The 22578-nt window shown below is 42.0% G+C and overlaps 2 protein-coding genes across 2 annotated transcripts; both read right to left on the reverse strand.

The window, feature by feature from the left end:
* Positions 1-2267: 2267 nt before the first annotated feature.
* Positions 2268-12845, reverse strand: LOC141809390 (uncharacterized). Its single transcript, XM_074696381.1, has 15 exons — positions 12412-12845; positions 9541-9609; positions 9255-9430; positions 9091-9172; positions 8899-9014; positions 8692-8812; positions 6972-7212; positions 6807-6886; positions 5461-5583; positions 5316-5384; positions 5073-5225; positions 4886-5004; positions 4578-4643; positions 4379-4480; positions 2268-2421 (listed from the first exon to the last, which is right to left on the reverse strand). The coding sequence occupies exons 1-15, from the start codon at positions 12574-12576 to the stop codon at positions 2268-2270; spliced, it is 1836 nt and encodes a 611-aa protein (XP_074552482.1). The 5' UTR covers positions 12577-12845.
* Positions 12846-14222: 1377 nt separating this feature from the next.
* On the reverse strand, positions 14223-22175 carry mfsd11 (major facilitator superfamily domain containing 11). Its single transcript, XM_074697493.1, has 14 exons — positions 21410-22175; positions 20957-21074; positions 20814-20869; positions 19323-19430; positions 19159-19238; positions 18970-19066; positions 18827-18885; positions 18565-18724; positions 17258-17301; positions 16849-16914; positions 16648-16773; positions 16357-16531; positions 15964-16099; positions 14223-15830 (listed from the first exon to the last, which is right to left on the reverse strand). The coding sequence occupies exons 2-14, from the start codon at positions 21050-21052 to the stop codon at positions 15669-15671; spliced, it is 1365 nt and encodes a 454-aa protein (XP_074553594.1). The 5' UTR covers positions 21053-21074; positions 21410-22175; the 3' UTR covers positions 14223-15668.
* Positions 22176-22578: the final 403 nt, after the last annotated feature.

Here is a 22578-nt window from a genome sequence, read left to right on the forward strand (position 1 = left end):
CGTTCGTTTATAAAAATGCTTTCCCCCGCATGCCGCGGGCAAATCCACTGGTGAGTGCAGCTCGAAGATTGTCAAACACATCTGAGAACCAAAAACTCAGCATATACACGAAACCACACTGCAAAAAACTTAAATATTATTAATCGTCTTTGTCTTATTTTCAGTAAAAAATGTCTTTTTAGACTTAACATGAGCCACATTCACCTGACAAGTCCAGAAAAATGTCTTACTTCAAGAGAAATTTGCCAGAAAACTGGCTTGAAACTAGAATAATTTCTTAATACAAGTAACTTTTCACTTGTTCCATTGGCAGATTTTTTTTAACTTGTTTCAAGCAATTCAGACCTCATTTTTGTCATTAAATAACTTGAAGTAAGACCTGTTTCTGTACTAGTCAGGTAAATGTGGCTCATATCAAGCGTAATAAGACAATTTTCCCTTAAAGTGAGACAAAAGTTTTCCAAAATCTTCACTTCGACTGGAGTTTTCAGAAAACAGTTTTTAGTGACGTAAAACTGAAGTTTAATGCGGACGACAAGACTAAATGGTTAAAAATATATGCGGTTTCCGGGATACCCAGCTATGTGTGGACATGGTCTTATAAAGTTAAATGAAAACTTTAAAAAGCTGGGAATGGGACATTTATTGGAGAGAGTCTGCTGCCTAAACTTGCCTTCGTCACAAATATCTATTCTTCGGAGCTTCTCCACTCAGGAAAACCTTTTCTTCTCTCCACAGCGTGCGTGAAAACACTGCATGCACAGCTTTCACTGCTGATAATAATCGATAAATCAGGATTTTTTGTATCAAAATCGGGATTCTTTGTCAAAAAATCCACTTTTTTTTCCAAATTCTAATTCTTCATTTCAGTCTTTGTTTATAAACTGAATCAGAAAAAGTTACCAGTTTTCTCCAGCAGGGGTGAAATGTTGCTCTCTGACTCTCGTGATGTGCATTTTATGGGAAAATATGGCTCCTGATATAGTCTGTAAACATTATCGTCATCATTTTAACCGTTTTACATGGTTTGACGTTCAAAAAGTAAACAAAAAATTGAAAAAATCGAATAAGCAAAATTTAAAATCGAATCGCGAGAATAGCGTATCGTTCCAGCCCTAGTGACCAATCAGATTGTAGTGTGGGTGGGACAACAATTCATTTGTCGGACAAAAAAAAGCTGGTATGCCTCAAAATGTCAATAATTGGTCCATCCCCAATTTTATTATTCTTACAAATCCTGCTTTAATTCACACTGAATAGAGTCAGCTGAATTTACTTCAATCCAAATTAAAGCACCTGCTTTGCTTTTCTTTGCATGATTTACTTATTTAGAGTTGAACCTTTAAAGGGACAGCTTCCCCTGAAACAGTGGACTGATATATTTACTGTTCAGTTTTTCTTTTAAGGACAGCTGAGAGACTTCAGGAGGAAAATGCTGTTGAGTAACAGATTATTTCATCTACAGCTGTCGTTTCACAGCTTGTACTAAAACTGTTTCCTTCCTGTCATCTATTTTTATAAAAGAAATGTTCGGAAACATCTCAGCTCTAAATGAGCCGAAAGCAGAGTGATGGGTTTTCACTGACGCTGCTTTCAGTTTAAATTTTTGTTTTGGTCCAAATTAGCATCGAATCCTTTTTAGAAACACTTTTTAATAAAAACACTTTAATCCTAAGTGAGAGAGCTGACCCAGCATCTGTAAACCATCACCCAGTCCAACCCCAGTCAGCCCCATGCCTCGTCACTGAGATATCTTTAAAACCGCTTCATCAGCTGCAGACAGTCGGTCAAACTTTCCCAGCCACGGGAGAAAAACAGAACGAGTTGTAACCACGTCAGATTAAGTTCACCCTCCGCCCTTCCTGATGTGAAGCTGTTTCATCTTTACTCATCAGAGCTCTTCCTCTCAGTCTGCTTCTGTGAACAGGATGTGCTCTGCCTGTCCTGGTGAGACGCTTCCTGTGATGGTGCAACCTCAGGCTGGGTTTACACCAGAGCAGATCGCTCAGTCTCCTCCTCCTTCTTCTCCAGGACTCAACATCTGGTGACTTAGAGATCAGTGAAGAGCTCTTATTTAAAATGGGCCTGAAAAATCTTCCTCCACCGTTGTTCAAGAAGAATTAAAGTTTATCATATGTGGAAACAGCTTCCTGCTGAGCCATGAATCCACATGCTGCACTTTGTTCAGGCTGAATCTTACATACTTGATCCTTGAGACCCAGTCAGTCACTCTTTAAAAGGAAATTAAAGATAGATTGATCACTGACCTACTGCAGGAGACTTTTCCGCGCTCTGGCTCGTAGATCTCTCATCTTCTTCCGCTCGCTGAAGAGCATGGGACGGGTTGTGATGGTGCTTTTACCCCCGCAGCTCCTGGACACAGGGGGGTAGCTGTAGTCCTTCTGCTCGGAGAAGTATTTACTGTTCGATAAGAGAGAAAGAACATGAAGAAAAACAGACACAGGGACCATCCGGTGATGAACACTTTGGTTTGGATCAGGGATCTCAAACTCGTGCCATGGAGGGCCAAGAGGCTGCAGGTATTTCTTTCCAACCAAAAACTCCATCAGCTGATTTCACTGATTAGTCCCCGCTCTATGCTTGAAGGTGAGGTAATTCGAGTTCGAGATCTCTGGTTTAGATAGATGAAGAAGAGGAGGATCATCAGAAGCTTCACGGTAATGGAAGCAGGATTTGGTCCTAGTGTTTGGTAAAAAGACTGAATGGATCCCAGAGGAAGACAGACCAGGAGCCTCAGATATTCTGGACTTAACCTGGACTGTCTCCTGCCAGTTCCATCCAAAAGTTTCATGATCCATGATGGACTCTTTGGTCACTGATATTAAGGATGGGTCTCTTTATAGACAGCATCTCCACCTAGTAATAAAGTGTCAGACGCTGCCTCCACCATCCTGGACATCTTGCTTAAGCCTGGCTCACATTACAGGATTTTAAAAATGTTATAAGATTCTGAAATCGGGCTGTATCTCACACTTAAGGAGATCATCTTCTCTTAAATCTTAAGCACGCACTAACTACAAGATTTGAAAATACTGACCAGCACACACTACAGGATTTCGCCAAGATTATTTGACCAGAGAGAGGAGAGTGATGCACCACATGTGCTCAGTTGTTTGATCTGAGGTTTTTAGCGCACTGGTGGGACAGGAGGAGAGAGAAGCGGAGCTGTCTGCAGCGGTGCCTTTCATCCATTATGCGCACACAGAGGGACAGAGGTGAAACTGTTGCTGTATCAGCCAATAATGGCATGATCTCACACCTATCACTGATAAAACAACAGTTTGCTACTGAAAATGGCGTGGTTATGTGTTATTTTTAAAGGCATTATTGAACTGGCTCGAGTGGGCCAGTGGAGCGCGCAGTCAGCTGACCCGGAGCCTTTTAGTTGCACTTTGAGCCTGTGTTTGTTGTCTGTTGTCCGTTCTTTTGGGTCTCTCTCTCTTGGCTGTTGTCATCCTCAGTGAGAATGAATGTTGTAATCATCCAGGTAAATATCAAACATGTTCGAAAATTATCGGGGCGGCTCCGACGAGTCTGTGAGACGATCGTGAGACTAAAGATTAATCTGTCAGCCTCTCACACTAGAAGATAATCTTGCCCCAACGTCGGGGCAGATTTTTGTCCCCGACCAGATTTCTTCCCCGATTGTCGGGAGGACCGAATCAGGGTTAAATCGGGCGAGAATCCTGTAGTGTGAGCCAGGCTTTACTCTATAGTGGTTTTGTTTGTTGTGTTAGTTTCAGGATCTGACTCTTATGCTGGATCTTTGACTCAGATTCAAACTAGAAAGGCACTCAGAGATCGTAGACTTTAGTCCTACTTTAATGTTATACTCCCTTTCAGCAGACTGTCTGCTACAATTTGCTGTTATTTGCAGGTTTGTACGATAATTTGTTACCTAACAGAGTTGAAAATTATGATGACCCAGAACAAATTTCATATTCTGGATCTTAGTATCCAGAATATTACCAGGATCTGGATCATACTTTTACATCTCTCAGAAATTATGGTGACCTTGACTTATATTGTTTTGCAAAACAATCTGACCAATTATCGTTGAGTTATATACACATATGGTGAAAACGGCCCTGTCTCACAATGATAAAGAATCCTTTAAAAGAGTCCTGGATCCAGGCGATGATCCAAATCACCACCAAAATTGAGCCACTTCTTCCTTATTCCATTTTGAACATTTCCTGAACATTTCATCAAGATCCATTTATTAGTTTTTGAGTTATGTTGTTCACATACACACTCTCCCAAAACTCTCTGAATGGATTTCTCTCAGCTGTCTTGTGCCCCCTGCTGGTGAAGAAATATAACTCCCTAAAGTCAGAGAGCAGCCTGCTGGTCTCACCTTCTTCTATCCTGTCCAAACTTCTCCTGAGGGCTGAAGGAGAGGTGCCACTCTGACTTATTGGAGTAGGGATAAGTAGAGATCGGCAGCTCCGTAGAGTTCCTTAAATTACCAAGAACACAAAAGCAGAGGATGTGAAAGGAGGTGAAATATGAGCGTGTCGAGTGTGAACCTGATGATTTAAACAGTGCTGACTCACGGTCCTGTGAGGTTTTTGACGATGGGTCGGTCACAGGAGAGGCAGTGAAAAGTTTCCACCAGCTGCCTGAAGACAAATGAAACAAACTGATTAAAGAGATGAAATGTGGATTTTTCAGCAGCAGCAGCAGAGGGATGAATCATCACTAAGAAAAGAGAGGATGAAAATATGTCAGAGAGGATACAGACAGATCAAAGGATGAGAAAGAGTGAAGTAAGAATAAATAAGAAGGCAGATGGGTGAGTGAATAAATAACCCTAAAATAACTTCCTCCAGCTCCAGGATCAGAGACAGATATTTTAACCTACTTCCTCAGGATAGCGGCGTCGTCACTCTCTGGAGTGTTCTGATCCTGCAGCTTCTTGTGGATCCAGCCCCAGCGTTCCTCCAGCTGTTTCTTCACAGGGTCGAACTCCATCCGGTTCAGCTGGACACAGATCACACATTTAGACCCAGAGACTGAGACAGCGATCACTGTAGCGCTCTAGTCTTTACCTTACACTCCGTCTCTGAGGAGAGCCTCTCGATGACCTGCTCCTGACCCGACACTTTGTTCAGCAGCTCCTGGAACAAAGCGTTCAGCTCCTCGATCACAGAGTCAAACTGCACGTGGCTCACTTTGCTGTCCAGAGAGGATTTATCACACTTCTGCAGGAATGAGGAGAAGGTGAGACTGAGCATCACCTGCTCAACATACACGACCCCTGACTCAGTGGATTTTAAACCAAACCCTCTCACCATCACGCTCTCCAGCACCTCTTTGCCGGCTTTCCTCTCCTCCAGCTCCTCTGTGGTTTTGTACAGCTCCTGTGAGAAAGACCAGCATGATCAGAACTACATGTACAAAAAAACACCAGGGTCATGTGTCAGAGCACGCTGGGACCTGGATGTGGCTTTGTTTCTGAACGTTGTCCTCCTGCAGACACCTGGTGGTCTCGTTCAGCTTTTCACACTCAGCTTGGAGCTGCAGGATGGCTTTCTGCAGGTCGTTCATCAGCTCCAGATCCTGCAGACACACATGCACACACAAAAACACAGATGTGAAGGAAGGATATATTTGATTTAAATATTTCAGAATAACATGCTAATTTATAGGTAGTGTAAATTGTTTCATACACTTCAAAAAAATGAAATCTTGTCAAGTTTTTTTTCTCTTATTTCAGCAAAAAATGTCTTTTTAGACTTGATCTGAGCCAAATTCACCGAACAGTCCAGAAAAATGTCATGTTTCAAGTTATTTTAAGACAAAAATGAGGTCTGAATTGCTTGTAACAAGTAAAAAAATTTGCCAATGGAACAAGAGAAAATTTTCTAGTTTTAAGACATTATTCTAGTTTAAGCAAATTCTTCCATTGTCAGATTGTTGTTAACTTGTTACAAGCACTTTAAACCTCATTTTTGTCTTTGAATAACTTGAAATAAGACATTTTTTGTGGGCTGGTCAGTTGAATGTGGATCACATTGAGTAAAAAATAGACAATTTTTACTTAAAATAAGACAAAAACACTTGATAAGATTTCCGGTTTGTTTGCAGCATGAACTCTCTCAGTCAGTTTACATTTAGTTTATGTTCAGTTTTACCGTTTTTAAGAAGTAATTTTATCTTAGTTATCATATTTTTAGCGTGTTAAGTCTAATCAACTTAAGGAAGGATTAGCTGCTGTCTCTTTAAGGCTCCCCCCTCCTCTGATTGGTCAGCCCTCTGGATGCCTGGGGGCAGACCTTGGTGTTTGAGGTCCCATGACCTCGTGATTTCAGCAGGTCTGGTACAGGCCTGGTTCTGGCATCTCTACTACATGACTCAGCTCTGGTTGGCTGCCTGACCCTCAGTGACCCCTCTCCCTGTCTGACCTGTTCTTGGACCTGGTCTTGGATCTGTTGGTCTTCCGTGCTCTCCTCACTTGAAGCCTGTTGAGCCTTCAGCTGCTTTATGTGGTTCTCCAGCCTCTGCACAGACCTCCTGTAAGCACGGATCAGGATCTCTTTGACCTCCATGCTGTACTTTCTGACTCTATGGATTTATTCTGCACTGATCTTTACCTGAGGAGGGAGATCTGCTGTCTGAGCTCATGATAGACTTTCTCGTCTGCATCCACACTCCCTGAAGCTGCTCCTGAGCTAGTCCACTTCAGAACCATGTCCTCCAAAGCGCCCAGCTTTGGACACACACATGAAGTCATCAGATCACTGAGTTTTGGGCGACTTAAAGGACTTTCTGATTGCACCCACCTTCTCGCGGTCGCTCATCAGGCGCTCTATCAGAGCTCCCTGCTGCCTCAGCTGCTCTGTCATGTTTTTCGATGCATTCACTGAAACCAAACCAACATTGTTACATCAAACTCTTGTTTCAATAACAAGTTCTCAGATCTCTTTCTTTCCTCTGTGATCCTTCACCTCTCTTGTTGACGATGTCTTGGAGTTGTTTCAGCTGTGGCTGATCCACTTTTCCCTTTTTCAGGGATGCAACAAGAGTTTCCAGATTTCTGAACCTCTCCATCAGTTTGCTGACAGTCCCAGAGGCTGGCTGGTCATCCACAGCCTCGCTGGGAGCAGGTTCTGACACTGACTCAGGATCTGACGTTGTGTTTGAGGGTTTGGGTGGTGAGGATGGATCCTTTGGTAGATTTAAACTTTCCTGCAAAAAGCAAAGCACACAAAGATGTATGAGGGTCAGTTCAGGATGCAGCTGTGATCACATGACTGAGGACTTTGATATGTGATAAAATATAAATATTTGAATCCTTAATATCAATACTTTTGTTAAAACAAAAATTCAGTAGTTTGAGTGACAAACTTGACTCACTTTGTGTTTTTAAGTTTAGTATATGTATGAAACAATGCATCTGACTTACTTTATTTCAAACACAATAAAATAGAAAAACTGTTTTCAATTAAATAGTTAACGGTGTAGACTGTCGCAATACACTCATCAGCTACTCTATTTGGTACACCTTGCTAGTACTGGGTTGGACCCCTTTTGCCTCCAGATCTGCCTTAATCCTTCATGGCATAGATTCAACAAGGTACTGGAAACATTCCTCAGAGAGTTTGGTCCATATTGACATGATAGCATCACACAGTTGCTGCTGATTTGTCGGCTGAACATCCATGATGAGAATCTCCCGTTCCACCACATCCCAAAGGTGCTCTATTGGATTGAGATCTGGGGACTGTGGAGGACATTTGAGTACAGGGAACTCATTGTCATGTTGAAGAAAGCAGTCTGAGATGATTCCAGCTTTATGACATAGAGCGTTATCCTGCTGGAAGTAGCCATCAGAAGATGGGTACACTGTGCTCATAAAGGGATGGACATGGTCAGCAACAATACTCAGGTAGGCTGTGGACTTTAAACCATGCTCAGTTGGTACTAAGGGGCCCAAAGTGAGCCAAGAAAATATCCCCCACACCATTACACCAGCAGCAGCAGCCTGAACCGTTGATACAAGGCAGGATGGATCCATGCTTTCATGTTGTTGACGCCAAATTCTGACCCTACCATCTGAATGTGGAGCAGAAATCCAGACTCATCAGACCAGGCAACGTTTTTCCAATCTTCTATTGTCCAGTTTTGGTGTTGCTGTGTGAATTGTAGCCTCAGTTTCCTGTTCTTAGCTGACAGGAGGGTCACCCGGTGTGGTCTTCTGCTGCTGTAGCCCATCTGCCTCAAGGTTGGACGTGTTGTGCGTTCAGAGATGCTCTTCTGCAGACCTCGGTTGTAACCAGTGGTTATTTGAGTTACTGTTGCCTTTCTACCAGCTCCAACCAGTCTGTCCATTCTCCTCTGACCTCTGGCATCAACAAGGCATTTCACCCACAGAACTGCTGCTCACTGGATAATTTCTCTTTTTGGGACCATTCTCTGTAAACCCTATAGATGGTTGTGGGTTGAAATCCCAGTAGAGGCACCATAAACCATGCCACGTTCAAAGTCCCTTAAATCACCTTTCTTCCCCATTCTGATGCTCGCTTTGAACTGCAGCAGATCGTCTTGACCATGTCTACGTGTCTAAATGCATTGAGTTGCTGCCATGTCATTGGCTGTCGGTGAGTGTATATCACAATGTTGTGATGTCATGATATTATCATAAGTTAGCTGCAGAATCATCCAGACCTGGTCTTGGATCTCCTCTTGGATCTCGTCTTGGAGCTGTTGGTCTTCCGTGCTCTCCTCACTCAAAGCCTGTTGAGCCTTCAGCTGCTTCATGTCGTCCTCCAGCTTTTCCACAGACATCCTGTAAGCACAGACCAGGATCCATTTGAACCTCGACAGGCCAAAACTTCTCACAATATGAAAGAGTGAGGTCAGAAAGATCTTTACCTGAGGAGGGAGATCTGCTGTTTGAGCTCATGATAGACTTTCCCGTCTGTATCCACACTCCCTGAGGCTGCTCCTGAGCTAGTCCACTTCATAACAGTGTCCTCCAAAGTGTCCAGCTTTGGACACACACACATAAAAATCATCAGATCACTGACATTTCTGCCTCTTGAGGGACTATGTGTTAGCACCCACCTTCTCGCGGTCGCTCATCAGGCGCTCTATCAGAGCTCCCTGCTGCTTCAGCTGCTCCTCCATGTTTTGAGTGGAAGTATCTCTGTGGGAGAAAAATAATACCCTTACTGCTTTCTGTTTAGATCTCTGCGAAAGTTCACCAAAAAACATCCAGGTCACTGAACCTCTCCGTCAGTTGGATGATAGTCTTCTGGGACATCACCGTCTCCACACGACTTTCTGGAGACACTGGTGGACCTGAAGGCACCTGGTCTGTATCAGACTCCATGAGATACCACTGCACACCCTGAAACAGCTCTGCATGCTCTGGAGACTTCTGGAGCACATCCCTCAGGGATCTCTGTCACAGTGAAACACAGAGAGGGTTTGATTTCATGTTTTTTTGCAGCTCAAACTGAATCGAGTAAGAGATGAAAGGAGTGGAGCTGTTTCTCTTTTCCACCTGCTCACCAAAGTTCCCTCCAGGGCACCCACACGATGGCAGCAGCGCTCCACGGCAATCTTCTGTTGAGATGCAACCTGAAAGAAATGATGTGCAAATCTTGTTCGAAAAATCCTCTTTAAGGAGAAACCATTGTGACTTTTGGCCCAAGTTAAAGCAAACAGGATGTGAATAGAAGCTAAAAGATGAGACTGTTACAGCTGTTACACATTTCCTGCTTCAGCCTGATGATCCCTCTAACAGGACGTTTACACTTCCTGTGGGAGCGACTCAGTTTGTTGGCAGAGTAAACATCTGCATCTATCCATGTGTGTGTGTGTGTGTGTGTGTGTGTGTGTGTATGTGTGAGACACAAACTGAAACAGATTACATTCCACAGCAGCAGGTGAGTTGATGTTTAACCTGTCGAACGTGTCAGGACATGAATGAATGCAGAGGGACCCCCCGGAGCGTCACTGATGGACTCAATGACTAACGGCTGGTCACAGGGTGAGGTCACACGATGGTGGCAGGAACTACTTTTTTACTCGTAGCTGTAATGTTAAACTGATATCTTCATAAGTGCATCATGATACACACCCTGACCCCTGGTGACCTGTGGCTTACACCCCCCAGCAGACGCTGTGGGGCTACAGAAACGTGGAAGCACAGGTCGGCGAGGGCACGGCAGGTCACCTCGTCATAGTTGAGTCAGCAGATACGACAGCTGACCTGAATGATGCCTGGAGAGGATATGAATGATTCAAGCCCAGCATCGCCTGCACCTGCCCAGCGTGCTGCTCTCCACCTGAGAGCTATTCATGCCCTGACAACCAGAGTCATCACCGTGGGGGACTAATTACCCCCTATCACACTGACGGAGGAGGGAGCAGATAAGATCGAGAGCCTGAACAAACACATCTCCTTTGGCTGTTTGCTGATCGATCTCTCACTTTGGTAGATTTTAATGATGGTCTTAAATCAGCTGACAGTCTGTGTTAGTGTCACGCTCGTCGCCTCTTTTTACACCACATATGGAAGCAGAAACCTGAACAGATGCACGCAAAGGCCATCTGAGATGTCAGGGTGGTGCCCATCTCCTATTGTCCTGTTCTCTGTCATCAGAAGCTTAACTCCTTAATGCGTCCTGCTGCACACCAGTGACTCAGACTCTATCAGTCTGTAAGAAATAAAAACTAATCTGTTCTATACTAATCAACACTAATCAAAGGTGTCTAACTACTGCTGGAAAACTAGTTTGTCCCCATGTGTGCTCAAGTTTGGGAACCCCTGGTTGGATTTTCTACCGACAAACTCGGTCATTTGCGTCCCTTTTTGAAGTGACCTCTTCAGGGTATATGCTAAAATCCTGAGGTTGATTTCAATACCCTTTTAAGACTTTTTCAAAAACCTTTAAAAAAGTTTTAAGACTTTATCGCAACTTTCAGTTGTTGTTGGCATCCACTTTTTAACAGTTGTAGTTTACATTTTTACAAAAATGGTGTAAGCTGAGGAGGAATAAAGCTTGAAAGAATAAATGAAACTCAAGGCAGGTTTATCGACACTCCCACAACAAGAAACAGCAGTTATTCAAGGCCAACTTGCTGAAGAAAATTAGAAATTATTTAATCATTTTTAAAATTTAGGACATGTGCCGGAGATAGTGTGATTTGCTTTAATGTTGTATTTAATTTCTCTTTATGAAACTATAAATGACGTTAATTTATAGCTGGTGTTTATACCCCTCATAATCCTTATTGTTGTATTTTATTGTAACTAGAGTCTTTATGTATTTTTGGTTATTTTATTTTATTTTTTTGTATTTTTCTAATGACTCCATTGATTTCTACTGTTAACACAACAGTTGTCCAGTTTGGGATCAATAAAGTAACTCTATTCTTTTCTATTCTATTCTATTTTAGAACTTTATTGGCTGAATGTTTAACATCCCAATCAGGGGACAGTTGCAAGGAGGAAAATAAATATTCATGGATATTTTTAAGGTCAAAGCTTGAATACCTATGAAACTTAATACCTCATAAAACCATAATTAGACTTTTTAATACTTTTTAAGGCCCTTAATTTTCCCAAAATTGATTTATCAACTTTTAATACTTTTTAAGACCCCCCAGACACCTTGCCTCTTTCCACAGCGGTGTGGATAATTTAATCACCTCAAAGGGACAGTGGGTGAAAGTTTGGATTCCCCTTTTTAATATGGTTCCACGTAAAGACTGAGGCTTTTTGACTGCAACCATATCAATCTGCTGAGGGTAGTCTGATTAATTTGAAGACATTTTATAGAAGCCTCCACCAGTAAAAAGCAGATAAACAAAAAAAGAAATGCATAAATAAATAAAGGAGTCATAATAATGTGATAAAACGTCACAATAATGGTATAGTATGCCACTATTCTGACCTTTTATCTCATGATGTTATCTAGCTAGCATGGACCTCCGTATCATTTGGTCAATGGAGAGACGACACTGCTTTAAAACATTTTTTAAAAACTTAAAATCCATTTGCTAAATCATATTATTGTCTGATGGAGCAGAATTAAGTAACAGTAATTACAAGTTAATGCAGTTAATTAACAGAGATGGTCCCTAACTGACAGTGTGGAGGCACACAAGCTCGTGCAAGTTCGGCACTACACCTTGCGAGCCTTTTCACTTCGTTCGACGTTAAAATCAGTGAAATATTACGTTCGATATCCTTCCGCGGTCCCGCTAAACGAGTCAAGGTGCAACCGCCTTAACGACCTACTCGCTCTATCCCTGACAGCCTGACTAAGACAATAATTATTCAATTTAACGTGATAAGAACTGGGCTGAGATAAAAACAAAGCAAAGCACATTATTAAAGCTTCGTTCTGAGTTAGGATACACATTTTCTCTCACCTCGGACACGCCGTCCTTGCAGGTTCCCTTCAGGTTGTCCAGCTGCTCCAGCATGGCTTTAAGCAGAGAGTATAGACTGGAGAAGTTCACTTTACTCGTATGAGAGGACTGTATGGATGAGTTTAATAACTCAAACAGGTTTTGGTTCTCCATCTTTGCCTCCATCACACTGTCTTCTCTCTGTGCCTCTGTCTGTGTGTGTCTGGTCCGGTGAGCTCAGGCTGCATCCACAGTTGATGTTCGTGTGAATTCAAAGACAAACAGAAACTTCAGAGAGAGGCTGCGTCGTCAAAACACACCGATACAAGAGAGGACAGAAACTGTCTTCATATATAATCCAAACTACACCCTGTAAACAGCAGTTCATTAGTAAGAGCGATTTAAAGTACGTGCTAACATGATATAAACCTCATACGAACATCGACTATTTGGCAGATTTTTACGGAAGCCCTCAACGGACATGCAACCATACTATTAACTCAACTTTTCGATGGCAGGGACAGAATTGAAATATGTTTTTTTTTTCAGTTTCTAGAGTTGAAAAGTTAAGATCAATTGTTTTCTGGAGATCTTGTTCAATTTCATAATTTTTTTTTTTAAATCTTATCTTAAAAAAGGCTAATTTCCCCTCGATAAGGTCATTTTCTGGCAATCTAAAAATCAATACAGTAGTTAGCTACATTTCACAGAAACACAAAGAATCAGAAATAGTCCTCACTTATCTCAGTTACTGAACAGTGAATATTCCATCTTATTTATTTGAGAAATTGAGTAAATTATAATATTTGATATCACAGCAGGGGCGTAGCTACAATTAGGCAAACACAGGCAGTTGCCTGGGGCCCCAAGATTCCCAGGGGCCCCCAAAGCATCTCTGACAGTGTGATTTATGAAGTTCTCTTCAACTGAAAGCATTTCTTTTTTCTAAATCTTACTTCACATGCTTCAAAATACATCAAAAGGCTTAATCTTTAATGATCGTTTTGGGTTTTCCCCCTCCCTTCTTATTCAATGGGCTATTCCATGTTACAACACATCTGAAAATTTGATTCAGGAAGAAAGTGGAACCCCCCCCCTTTTTTTTTCTTATTTTCAACCAAGTCGGAGATAAAAACAATGTTGCTCTGAGATCTGAGATGAACATAGAAGACTTTTAGGATTTTAAGGACTTTATCTAGCCCAGGAAACGGGATAATTTTCTTAAAATCAAACTTTTTGAGTTGGTGATAAACATTATTGTACAAAATCTCTTTTTTGGATACATAACTCACTGGACAGGGGGTCAAATAAAAATACATTAACTTAAAAATAATAATACCAAAAAGTATGGTAACTGTAAATATCCCCTCTTTCAGTAGATTTTTTTTCCAGTTTTATGTTGTGCTTGATATTTACATATTTTTTCTTGACTGAATTATATATTTTTTAATATATACCTATTGTAATGTTTTTCACTTCATACTCTCTTGTTTGTTACTGTTACTCTAATTCCCCATGTGGGACAAATAAGCTGTCAGTTGACCATAAAAGATTTCAAATCCAGGACAAAGTGGACTAAATAATGTATTCACTTTTTTCAAAATGAAACTAAAGTACAGAACTTGAGGAAATGCATTTAGTTACAAGATTAGCACAGTCTCATGCCTTGATTCTCGAAAGGAGACAGTGGACCCAGGGAAGGCCAGTCTAGCTCTGAGGAAGATGAGTTACAAGGACATGGAGGGCCCCATTGACTGAGTTTGCCTTGGGCCCCCAAACGACTAAATACGCCCCTGTATCACAGTTTGCATATTTCTGATCAAGCACACAACTTCTGTTCAAAATAAGATTTTATTGATAATAAAAACAAGCGAGCAAAAGTTTGGGTGTCATTCATTTCTACATTCAAGTATAAAATCTCATTTCTTATAGTACACATGCGTTTCCCTTAGTATCCTTCAGTTTGACTGCAGCTTCTACAACACCAATCAAGACTAGAGCAAACCCACCCCCTGATGTTCTTTAAGCAATAAATTAACCAGCACATTGTTGTGTTTTTATATAGTGACACTTTATGATATAAATGCTCATAGCCCGCTCCCACTGCCTGACAGGAAACATGTCTTAAGGCCTGTTTTCGCACCGTGTCAGTTTGGCCTCACATCTCTAAAAAACAAGTGAAAAAACATAAAGCACTGAAAAAAACTACTCTTTGGCATTCTTTTTACTGTGTGTGTTCCTGTCCCTCGTGAACTCTCCTCTTCACATTAGAAAATAAGAAAGAAAAGGAGTAGAAATGAAACCAGGCTGGCTCTTTTCATTTCATCTGAGCTACAGAAGTCACCAGCTCGTAATCAGGAAACATTCACTGGAATGCAGAGTCTCAGGTCATCCTCAGCTCAGTGATCCTGTGGATCTTATTAGAGATAAACCAGTTACACAGTCCTGAAACAGGATAACAGAATAATAAGGGGGGACATGAACTAAACACTGGAACACTTACAATGATTCCCTTTGACCTTTTTGATCCCGTGCTCCAAATCAATCTCATAATCCAGCTTGTCTGTAAATTTCTGTGTGTACGGTTCATCTGAGGGTTTGAAGCCTGTGACTGCAGCAGAGCATCTCTGTCAGTGTGTGGAGTACAGCAGTGGATACACAACACATCCTAATGTATTAGAGTATTTGACAGCATCCCTTGAACTGAAGGATAGATACAGAGTTACATGTTAAAACCTCAAGAGTGGCTCTGAAATCAGGCTGAGTTATGAACAGCACATCTTTAAATCTTCGTATTCTGGGACCAGAATAAGTCGTCGCAGGTCAGAGCTGTGAAACAGGCTGTAATAGCATCAGTTTTATCCTTCTGGAGAAATACACCAGATCAAAATGTGATCAAACTGAAGCCATTAAAGCTGGTTTCATAGCAGGACTTCCTGTTTGAGGTCATTGCATGCAGCCTGAGCAGCAGCACTCCGTGAAACCTTCAAGTAGATTTTACAAAAATGAAAGTATGACAGTCTTCTTACAGGCACCAGCAGGGTCATGTTTAGCCACTCCTCCATATTTGATATGTTTGAGCATCAAAATATGAGAGCAAGGCCAGGATGAGCCAGGAGGGGGGTTAACTTCACACACAGCTCTCTGATGCAAAGATCTGTGGATGAATGCACCAGAAACTGAACCAGAGTGTCAAGCTGAGGGAACTTCATCATCGTCACGGGGAGGGCTGACACCTCCAGCTCATCTCTGTCCTCCTCTTCCTCATCCTCGTCTCATTAGATGCTGTCGTAGTCTGACTCTCGCCTGTTGGACTCTGCATGTGCCTCGGCCATAAAGAAGGTCAAGGAGCCCAAGAAACCCACCACGACCAGGATGAGGAGCTGCCAGTGCAGCAGCAGGTAGTTACTGTAGGCGAAGGCCAGGGCGGCCATGATGGACTGGAGGGAGCAGATGATGACACGTTACAACAGGAGGTGTCAGTTTTTGCAGAGTCTCGCTGCAGAATGCTAAAAATGTGTTCCCCGACCTCAGAGTTAGTAGCTGTGACAGCAGCCTGAGGCTCACACTCACCTGTATGAACTTGAAGACGGCGAACGCAGGAGCGCTGTTGTCCCGGAACATGAAGCCGATGATGCTCAGCAGCTGAGTGTTGAAGCAGCTGTCGCCCAAACCGAGCAGGAAGCTGCAGAGCAATGCCACCGCCACGCTGAGCCGTAAACAAAAAATAACTAATTACTAAAATAATTATTACATAATTACTGCAACAAGCTGAACAAAGAAAGGTGTCTGTGTGCACTAAGAGGATTAAAGTTTGTTGAAAATCAGGATTATGTAACTGTGGGCACAGAAACTCAAATCTGATCATAAATCTCCAGCTACTCAGATGTTTGTTTCTTAATAAACAGGTGTTATAAGATGAAGGAGCTCCTGTCTGTGTATCCCTGAGTCCCGCTGGTCTTTTACCTGGGGGTTATGTAAGCCTGGAGATCTGTCCCTGCCTCTGGAGCCAGAGGAGCGTCACTGGCAATGTTGAGAAAAATCAGGTAAAAGGCGATGAAGTGAGTGATGAGCCCGAGCAGCACCACAGGGTTCCTTCCAAACCGGTTACACTTGTTCAGCATCCCGAACACGCCCCCTCCTGGACAGACGGAGCAGGAACAGGAAGGAGATTAAAAAAAGTGACTGCCTGGTTAGTAACCTGCATTTTTTTAATGTTACTGACACCAGAGAGGAGATAAAGCTCAGATGACTCACCTAAGATCTCGCCGATGCCGATAAAGATGCCAGAGATGCCGATCAAACTCTTGGCGTCTTTGCCAAACTGAGTCATGGCTCCGATACACGTCCCGTACACGCCGCTGTAAAAGGTGAGCTCCAGACCTGACAGAGCGGACACAGCATCAGCATTTATCACGTTTTAACTCAGACCTCAGACTTCCTGTTTCATTTCCTCACCTGTGTATCCTATGGAGATGCTCAGCAGCAACATCTCCTTGGTGACAAACAGCTTACAAGCTTTAACTGTGAAAAAAGAAGACAGAGAGGAAGTTCACACGAGTTTGTTCTCCAAATATTAAAAAGTATTCATGGTTGAGAACAAATCTTTGACCAGAAAGTTATTTTAAGCTTTAGAAACAGGTCAAATATCTCCGTCTTCAGCCAGAGTTCATGATTAAAGTAGACCGGGGCTGCTGGTCTCAGTAAGCTAGGTATTTATGTGTTTTTTAATTTAACGATTGGGTCATTAATCCAGATTTAAAACACATGTAGATGTCATTTACGATTGTCATTTCAATTCTTAGAAATGTTGTGTAGTTTCTCTAGCTAAAGGAAGATTTTCAGGAGTTTACTTGAGTTTTCTCACCAAAAGCGTCCACAGCTTGAGCGCAGAGGCCGGGGTGTGGCGAGCTGTGGAAAGAACAGAAGCTGATGAAAACTTCACAAAACTCGTCTTTGACTCGACCTCACACAGGCTTGTGTTTTATCCCCAACCCCATCCCTGAACTGAACCAGCTCCCCATGGAGACCGTCTCTCAGCAGTTTCAAAGAGAAATGTAGAAAAGGAAACACGGGGTAGCATTTACAGTAAAAGGTCACTCGTCTCATCCTGCGGAGTAAGAAAAAAAACACCCTTCCTGCTCTGAGGAGGGATAACCGAGGCTCACATTCATCTGTCTGAGGAAAAACATTATACAGATGTCCAGGAAACTGACCTCTCACAGCCTGTTCCCTGCCTGTAATGTATGTATGTAATCACTTTCTAGTTTTGTGCCAAGGAACTAAAGGAGACAACTGGTTTATCAGCTAAGTCCAGTAGAACAGTATTCTCGTGTGAACTTAAATGTTACTCCTTAAAAATAAATAAATAAATAAAAACATAACACACCCTCAGCTGCCTCTTCCAGGTTTCATGTTTTCATTACTTCCAGCTTTCAGGGCTTAACTCTCCCCGGAATCTAAGACCAACCCCCCCATACGGGTTTAACCTCAGTGGAGCTAAACAAACTGATTTATGATCACAAGAAAACCATTAGCAGAACAAATTGTCAACCCCATGCAGCTCATTTCATCTACATCAGGCTTCATGTTGTGTGAAACTGGAGTCATGTCCTGCAGCTGTCAGCAGAGCTGAAACAAGTCCCCTCATGGACTAAAAGGTTAAATCTGGGATTTTTAAACCCCTCGCTGTGCAAGAATCATGAAAATGAAACAAACATCACTTAATGCTGGTTTACGCTTCGGGCTGGCTTGTAAAGTTGCTTTAATTCTCTTTTTTTTGTCTCTCTCGGGTCTGTCTGCTACAGCCTGCACACGTCTGTTCATTTCTTTATGCTCCAGTTTAGAGTTTGAGCTCATCACTCTTCAAAGATGTTCCTTCCTCTTTTGCCTCATGCGTGAAAATCTAACTTATAGTTTTGCTGAGAGTGGCACTTAATTAGTGTATAAATGTGGCTTCACAGGACTAGAAAGGCGCTGTGTAAGTATTGCATTTATCGTGCATTCAGCAAATGTCATGATACTGTCAGAGGACAAGGGGCCAGGGTTCATGTTTGGACAATGATTTCAAAGATATCAAGTCTTCAAGAGAGGCTGGTCTTATTTTAAGCCCAGATCATCATATTTTTTTAAAGTCTTGTTAAAGATAAAGAACAGGATCATGTTATCCCTTACCTGGCCAATGAGTTGCTCTCTATGGACTCTGCCTGCATCTGAGACTCTGATGTCTCAGACGAGGAGGGTTCTGGGTCCGGCCTCCGAATCAGGAAGAAGAGGAAGCAACCCACCAGGCTGATCACAGTCAGAGAGATGAACACGGTCTGGCGGTCTTTGTCTGAGACACACAAGACATGAGTCACACGCTTAAAATGAAACTCCTTATGAGAAGTCAGGAACACGTGAGGCAGAGATTATAAACTCACAGTGTGCTTCTTACCTGTTATGTGAACATGTCCATGCCAGGCGCAGTAAATGTAAAGATTTCCAAAGAATAAGCTGCAGAGAAAAACTTTGGTTATCTTAAACTCGACATGTTCTTAGCTGCGTGGATCTAATTTCCATAAAAGAAGAAAGTCTTACCTGAACTGCAGCAGTGCCCAAAATATGCCACTATTCCTCCCTATGGTAGTATCAGTGGAGTTGATAGCAAGGACATTTCCCTGAGCTGTCCACAAAACTGGAACAACAGAGAGGAGAAAGAAGACAAGGTATAAACACTGAGAAAACAGAGATAAAATGGTCTCAGGTAATCTGGTAATGTTTCTGTACCTGCTGCTCCTATTCCAACCAGCACAGACGCTGTGTAGAAGCTCCAGGTGTATGGGTAGATGAACATAGCAATGTAGCCGCTATAAAAAGGAGATTTAAGATGGATAAGAAGCTTGAATCTTTGTTAATCATGAGATAGAAGGTAGCAGATGTTGTGGTCTTACCTGTAAAAAAGTCCACTAAAGAACATGGACAGCTGCGGCCCGATGACAGCTACGACTGACGGAGCGATCAGGTTGGATGCAGAGAAAACTCCGTAGATGATGGCCATGCTGCAAGACATAGACAGTAAAGAGTTATTGCTTCTGAGTTAAACTCTGGAGTAGAGCCCAACCGATTAATCGGGCGGGCCGATTAATCGGGCGGGCCGATTAATCGGGCGGGCCGATTAATCGGGCGGGCCGATTAATCGGGCGGGCCGATTAATCGGGCGGGCCGATTAATCGGGCGGGCCGATTATAGCCTGTAACCGATTAATCAACATCGGCCAAAATGTAGCTGATTATAAAAATTTTTGCTCCGCGGAGATTCTGTCGCTCCTGCTCCTGTGTGTTAATTAATATAAGGCTACTACACAGCGTCTCACTTCATAATGCCATGCAGGATTAACCTGAGCCTGTAAATTCACAAGTTGTTGTTTAGGTTGAAATAATTTTTGAAAATGTTTCAATGTATTTTGTTGTAATTGTATTTATTGGGTGTTTTGAAAGCAGCGACAGTGTTACTTAAAATCTAGTTTAGTCCCATGCATTAAATGGAAGATGAAATAGCTATTCATATAGCTAGTCATAATTTGTGTTCATATACAGTGTTTATCCTGTGTATATCAATGAATTTATTACATATATCAGCCGATAGATCAGATATCAGCCGATTTATTGGATATCGGCTTCTTTTTGCCCCCAGTATCGGTATCGACATCGGCCCAAAAAATCCCATATCAGTTGGGCTCTACTCTGGAGTTCCTTAAACATTTAGGATTAAACATGCTGCTTCTGCACTTTAATTTCTGTAAAAGCTCTTAAAGCAAAGCACACGATTCACCTAGCCTCTTTCAGCATCTTGGCAAAAACTGTTGCTGAACAGGTCAGAATGTAAACACAGACACACAGGTGAGCATGCGAGAGCCCTGATTTCCCACAGAGTAGATCATCAGGGCCTTAAACAGAGAAATGTAACACCACGACAAAACAGTTTCAATCTGTGCTAAGCTAAAGGCCCACAGCTGTGAATACTGGATATGCTACAGTTTGATACACTTTATTGTCCTCTAGGGTTAATATGTCTGGGGCTCAAGTGCTGCAAATTACTCAGCTGCCTTCACAGACATAAAAATATAAAAAAACAACCTACTGTCTGTGTCATAAGAGAAACCAAAGGAAATGACAAACAATATTTATTACACAAGATCTAACCAAAACAACACAAATTAGAGGAAAATATAAGAGCGTCATAATAATATTGCATAAGTCATGCAGCCTGAAGTGTCGCTTTTTGATCCTTTCAGTCGTTTGAACCAAAAAAAATGTCAGGAAGAAAAAAACTCAGGGATTACTTCTGAAATCATGTTTTTTTTAACCACACAGACTGCAAAATAAACTCAGAGCCAACTCTGTTACCTAAGATCTATTTATCCTTTGGGGTTTGAACTTTACCTTGTGTATCCGCTCCCATGAAACTCTGTGCTGTTGAAGCTTTTGAGCACGGTTTGCTGTAAAGATCAAGGAGAGCACATCAGACTGAGGACTGAAGTTATGTGTGATCAATCTGAACACTACATCACTTAAAACAAACCCACCTCTATGTTTCCACATGTTTGAAAAGCAGTGAACATAAACATAAAGCCAAAGCCTAGGATGATGATGTTCATCAGCTTCTTCCCTTCTGGACTCATGGTGAAGGTTATTTGTAGATTCCTTGAGGAAGTAAACGGAAAAAAGACGTTTGGAGTGAGAAGCTATTCTGAGAATAGATAAGAAGCACTCATCAGGAGAGCATGTGATGTTAATACACGTCTTCATACACTGGAGCACATTAAAAACACTGTTTGGATCACATTTCTACCAAAAGGTATGACATTTTGATGCTTAAAACTGCTGCAAAACATACAAACCACTTTACGATATTAGTGTGAATTAAACATAGATAAGTACACACCTTCTATGCTTTGTTGTACCCTTTTAAAAACAAATGAACCATTTCTAGAGTATGTTAATGTCTTTAAGCTGGGCATGACATGCAAACAACTTACCAACAATCCTGAAGCTATGTTGCTAACCCTCCGGCTGCTCCCTTTGTGCAGACTCACTGTGTTATCGGTATCATTGTTAGCTCTCTGCGACCCGCCTGGTGTCCTTAGAAACTCTGAATCTCCTCCTGGACCCTAAAGTCAGCGTGATACGAGGATTTCCGTCGTGTAAACCTCTGTAATACTTCTCAGCACCGGTACACTGGAGTTGCCCGAAAGTGGAAAGTGCTGTCATGTGAATACAATCAGCTGACTGTAGATTCCTGTTTCGCTGTAACGTAACTTCGTCGATCTACAAACACTCTGCGCGCGTGGCCTCTGCTCATTCCAGAACAGCTTAAACCAATCCAGTCCTTTTTCGATCGTGCTATTAGATCCCACTTCCTGGCGGCGGTTTTAGTAACGATATTGCTTTCTAATAGATGCAGGAATTTAAATTATTTAACAAGATTGTATATCTTAAGGGTTTATTGAATCAAAACCCGCTCTTGTAAACTAAAACGTTAGCTTTGTTTGTCATTTTTAGCTTCGGCCAAAAGCCACGAAAGTCAAACTGCTTCCAGGTTAGAAATTAAATAAATTAATGCCTGGAGAAAGTTTAATATGACTAATCATGGGTGTTAATGTAACATATTCATGCTAAAACCAGTATTCTGATTTGGTTTTATAAGTTTGTGTCGCCCTATTATTATTATTTTTTAAAATGATATGGAGGTCTTTCCACTAGGTTGAAGAGGTCAGACCTTGCAAAACAGTGATATGCTCTGACTCCAGCTCAAATATGGACACTCAGACAGCAGAAAAGATATTTTACTGGAAACACAACAAACAATATTCAGAATCCAAATGATGGGACTAAGAACAACATTTGTATGGATCCCAGCTCACATAGGCTTGAGTGGAAATGAAACAGCTGACAGGTGTGCAAAAGAAATAACAAGAAAGAGTCACATTGACATACAAGTTCCTTTTAGTAAAACAGAGATGAAGACCAGAATTAAGCACAAATTGAAAGAAAGGTGGCAAAAACAATGGGAAGAAGAAAGAACAGGCAGATGGTACTATGGAATTCAAAGGGAAGTAGGAGTGATGAGACGGACAGCAAGATCTCGCAAAGGAGAAACTGTAATTTCAAGATTAAGATTTGGTCACTCTGGACTTAACAGCACACT

This window comes from Halichoeres trimaculatus, unplaced genomic scaffold, assembly GCF_033239565.1.
Source record: "Halichoeres trimaculatus isolate MK-OKI-2021-1 unplaced genomic scaffold, fHalTri1.1 fHalTri1_scaffold_20, whole genome shotgun sequence".
In the NCBI taxonomy this organism is placed as follows: domain Eukaryota; kingdom Metazoa; phylum Chordata; class Actinopteri; order Labriformes; family Labridae; genus Halichoeres; species Halichoeres trimaculatus.

Excerpts from the sequence above, each read along its gene's own strand:
- LOC141809390 (XM_074696381.1), bottom strand. The coding sequence starts at position 12,576 with ATGGAGGCAAAGATGGAGAACCAAAACCTGTTTGAGTTATTAAACTCA. Across the intron at positions 9,173-9,254 it reads ATCATCCAACTGACGGAGAG|AGATACTTCCACTCAAAACA; the intron begins GTTCAGTGACCT and ends TTTCTCCCACAG. Across the intron at positions 7,213-8,691 it reads AAGAGGAGATCCAAGACCAG|GAAAGTTTAAATCTACCAAA; the intron begins GTCTGGATGATT and ends TGCTTTTTGCAG.
- mfsd11 (XM_074697493.1), bottom strand. The coding sequence starts at position 21,052 with ATGAGTCCAGAAGGGAAGAAGCTGATGAACATCATCATCCTAGGCTTT. Across the intron at positions 20,870-20,956 it reads AAACATGTGGAAACATAGAG|CAAACCGTGCTCAAAAGCTT; the intron begins GTGGGTTTGTTT and ends TGATCTTTACAG. Across the intron at positions 19,239-19,322 it reads TTTAGTGGACTTTTTTACAG|CGGCTACATTGCTATGTTCA; the intron begins GTAAGACCACAA and ends TCCTTTTTATAG.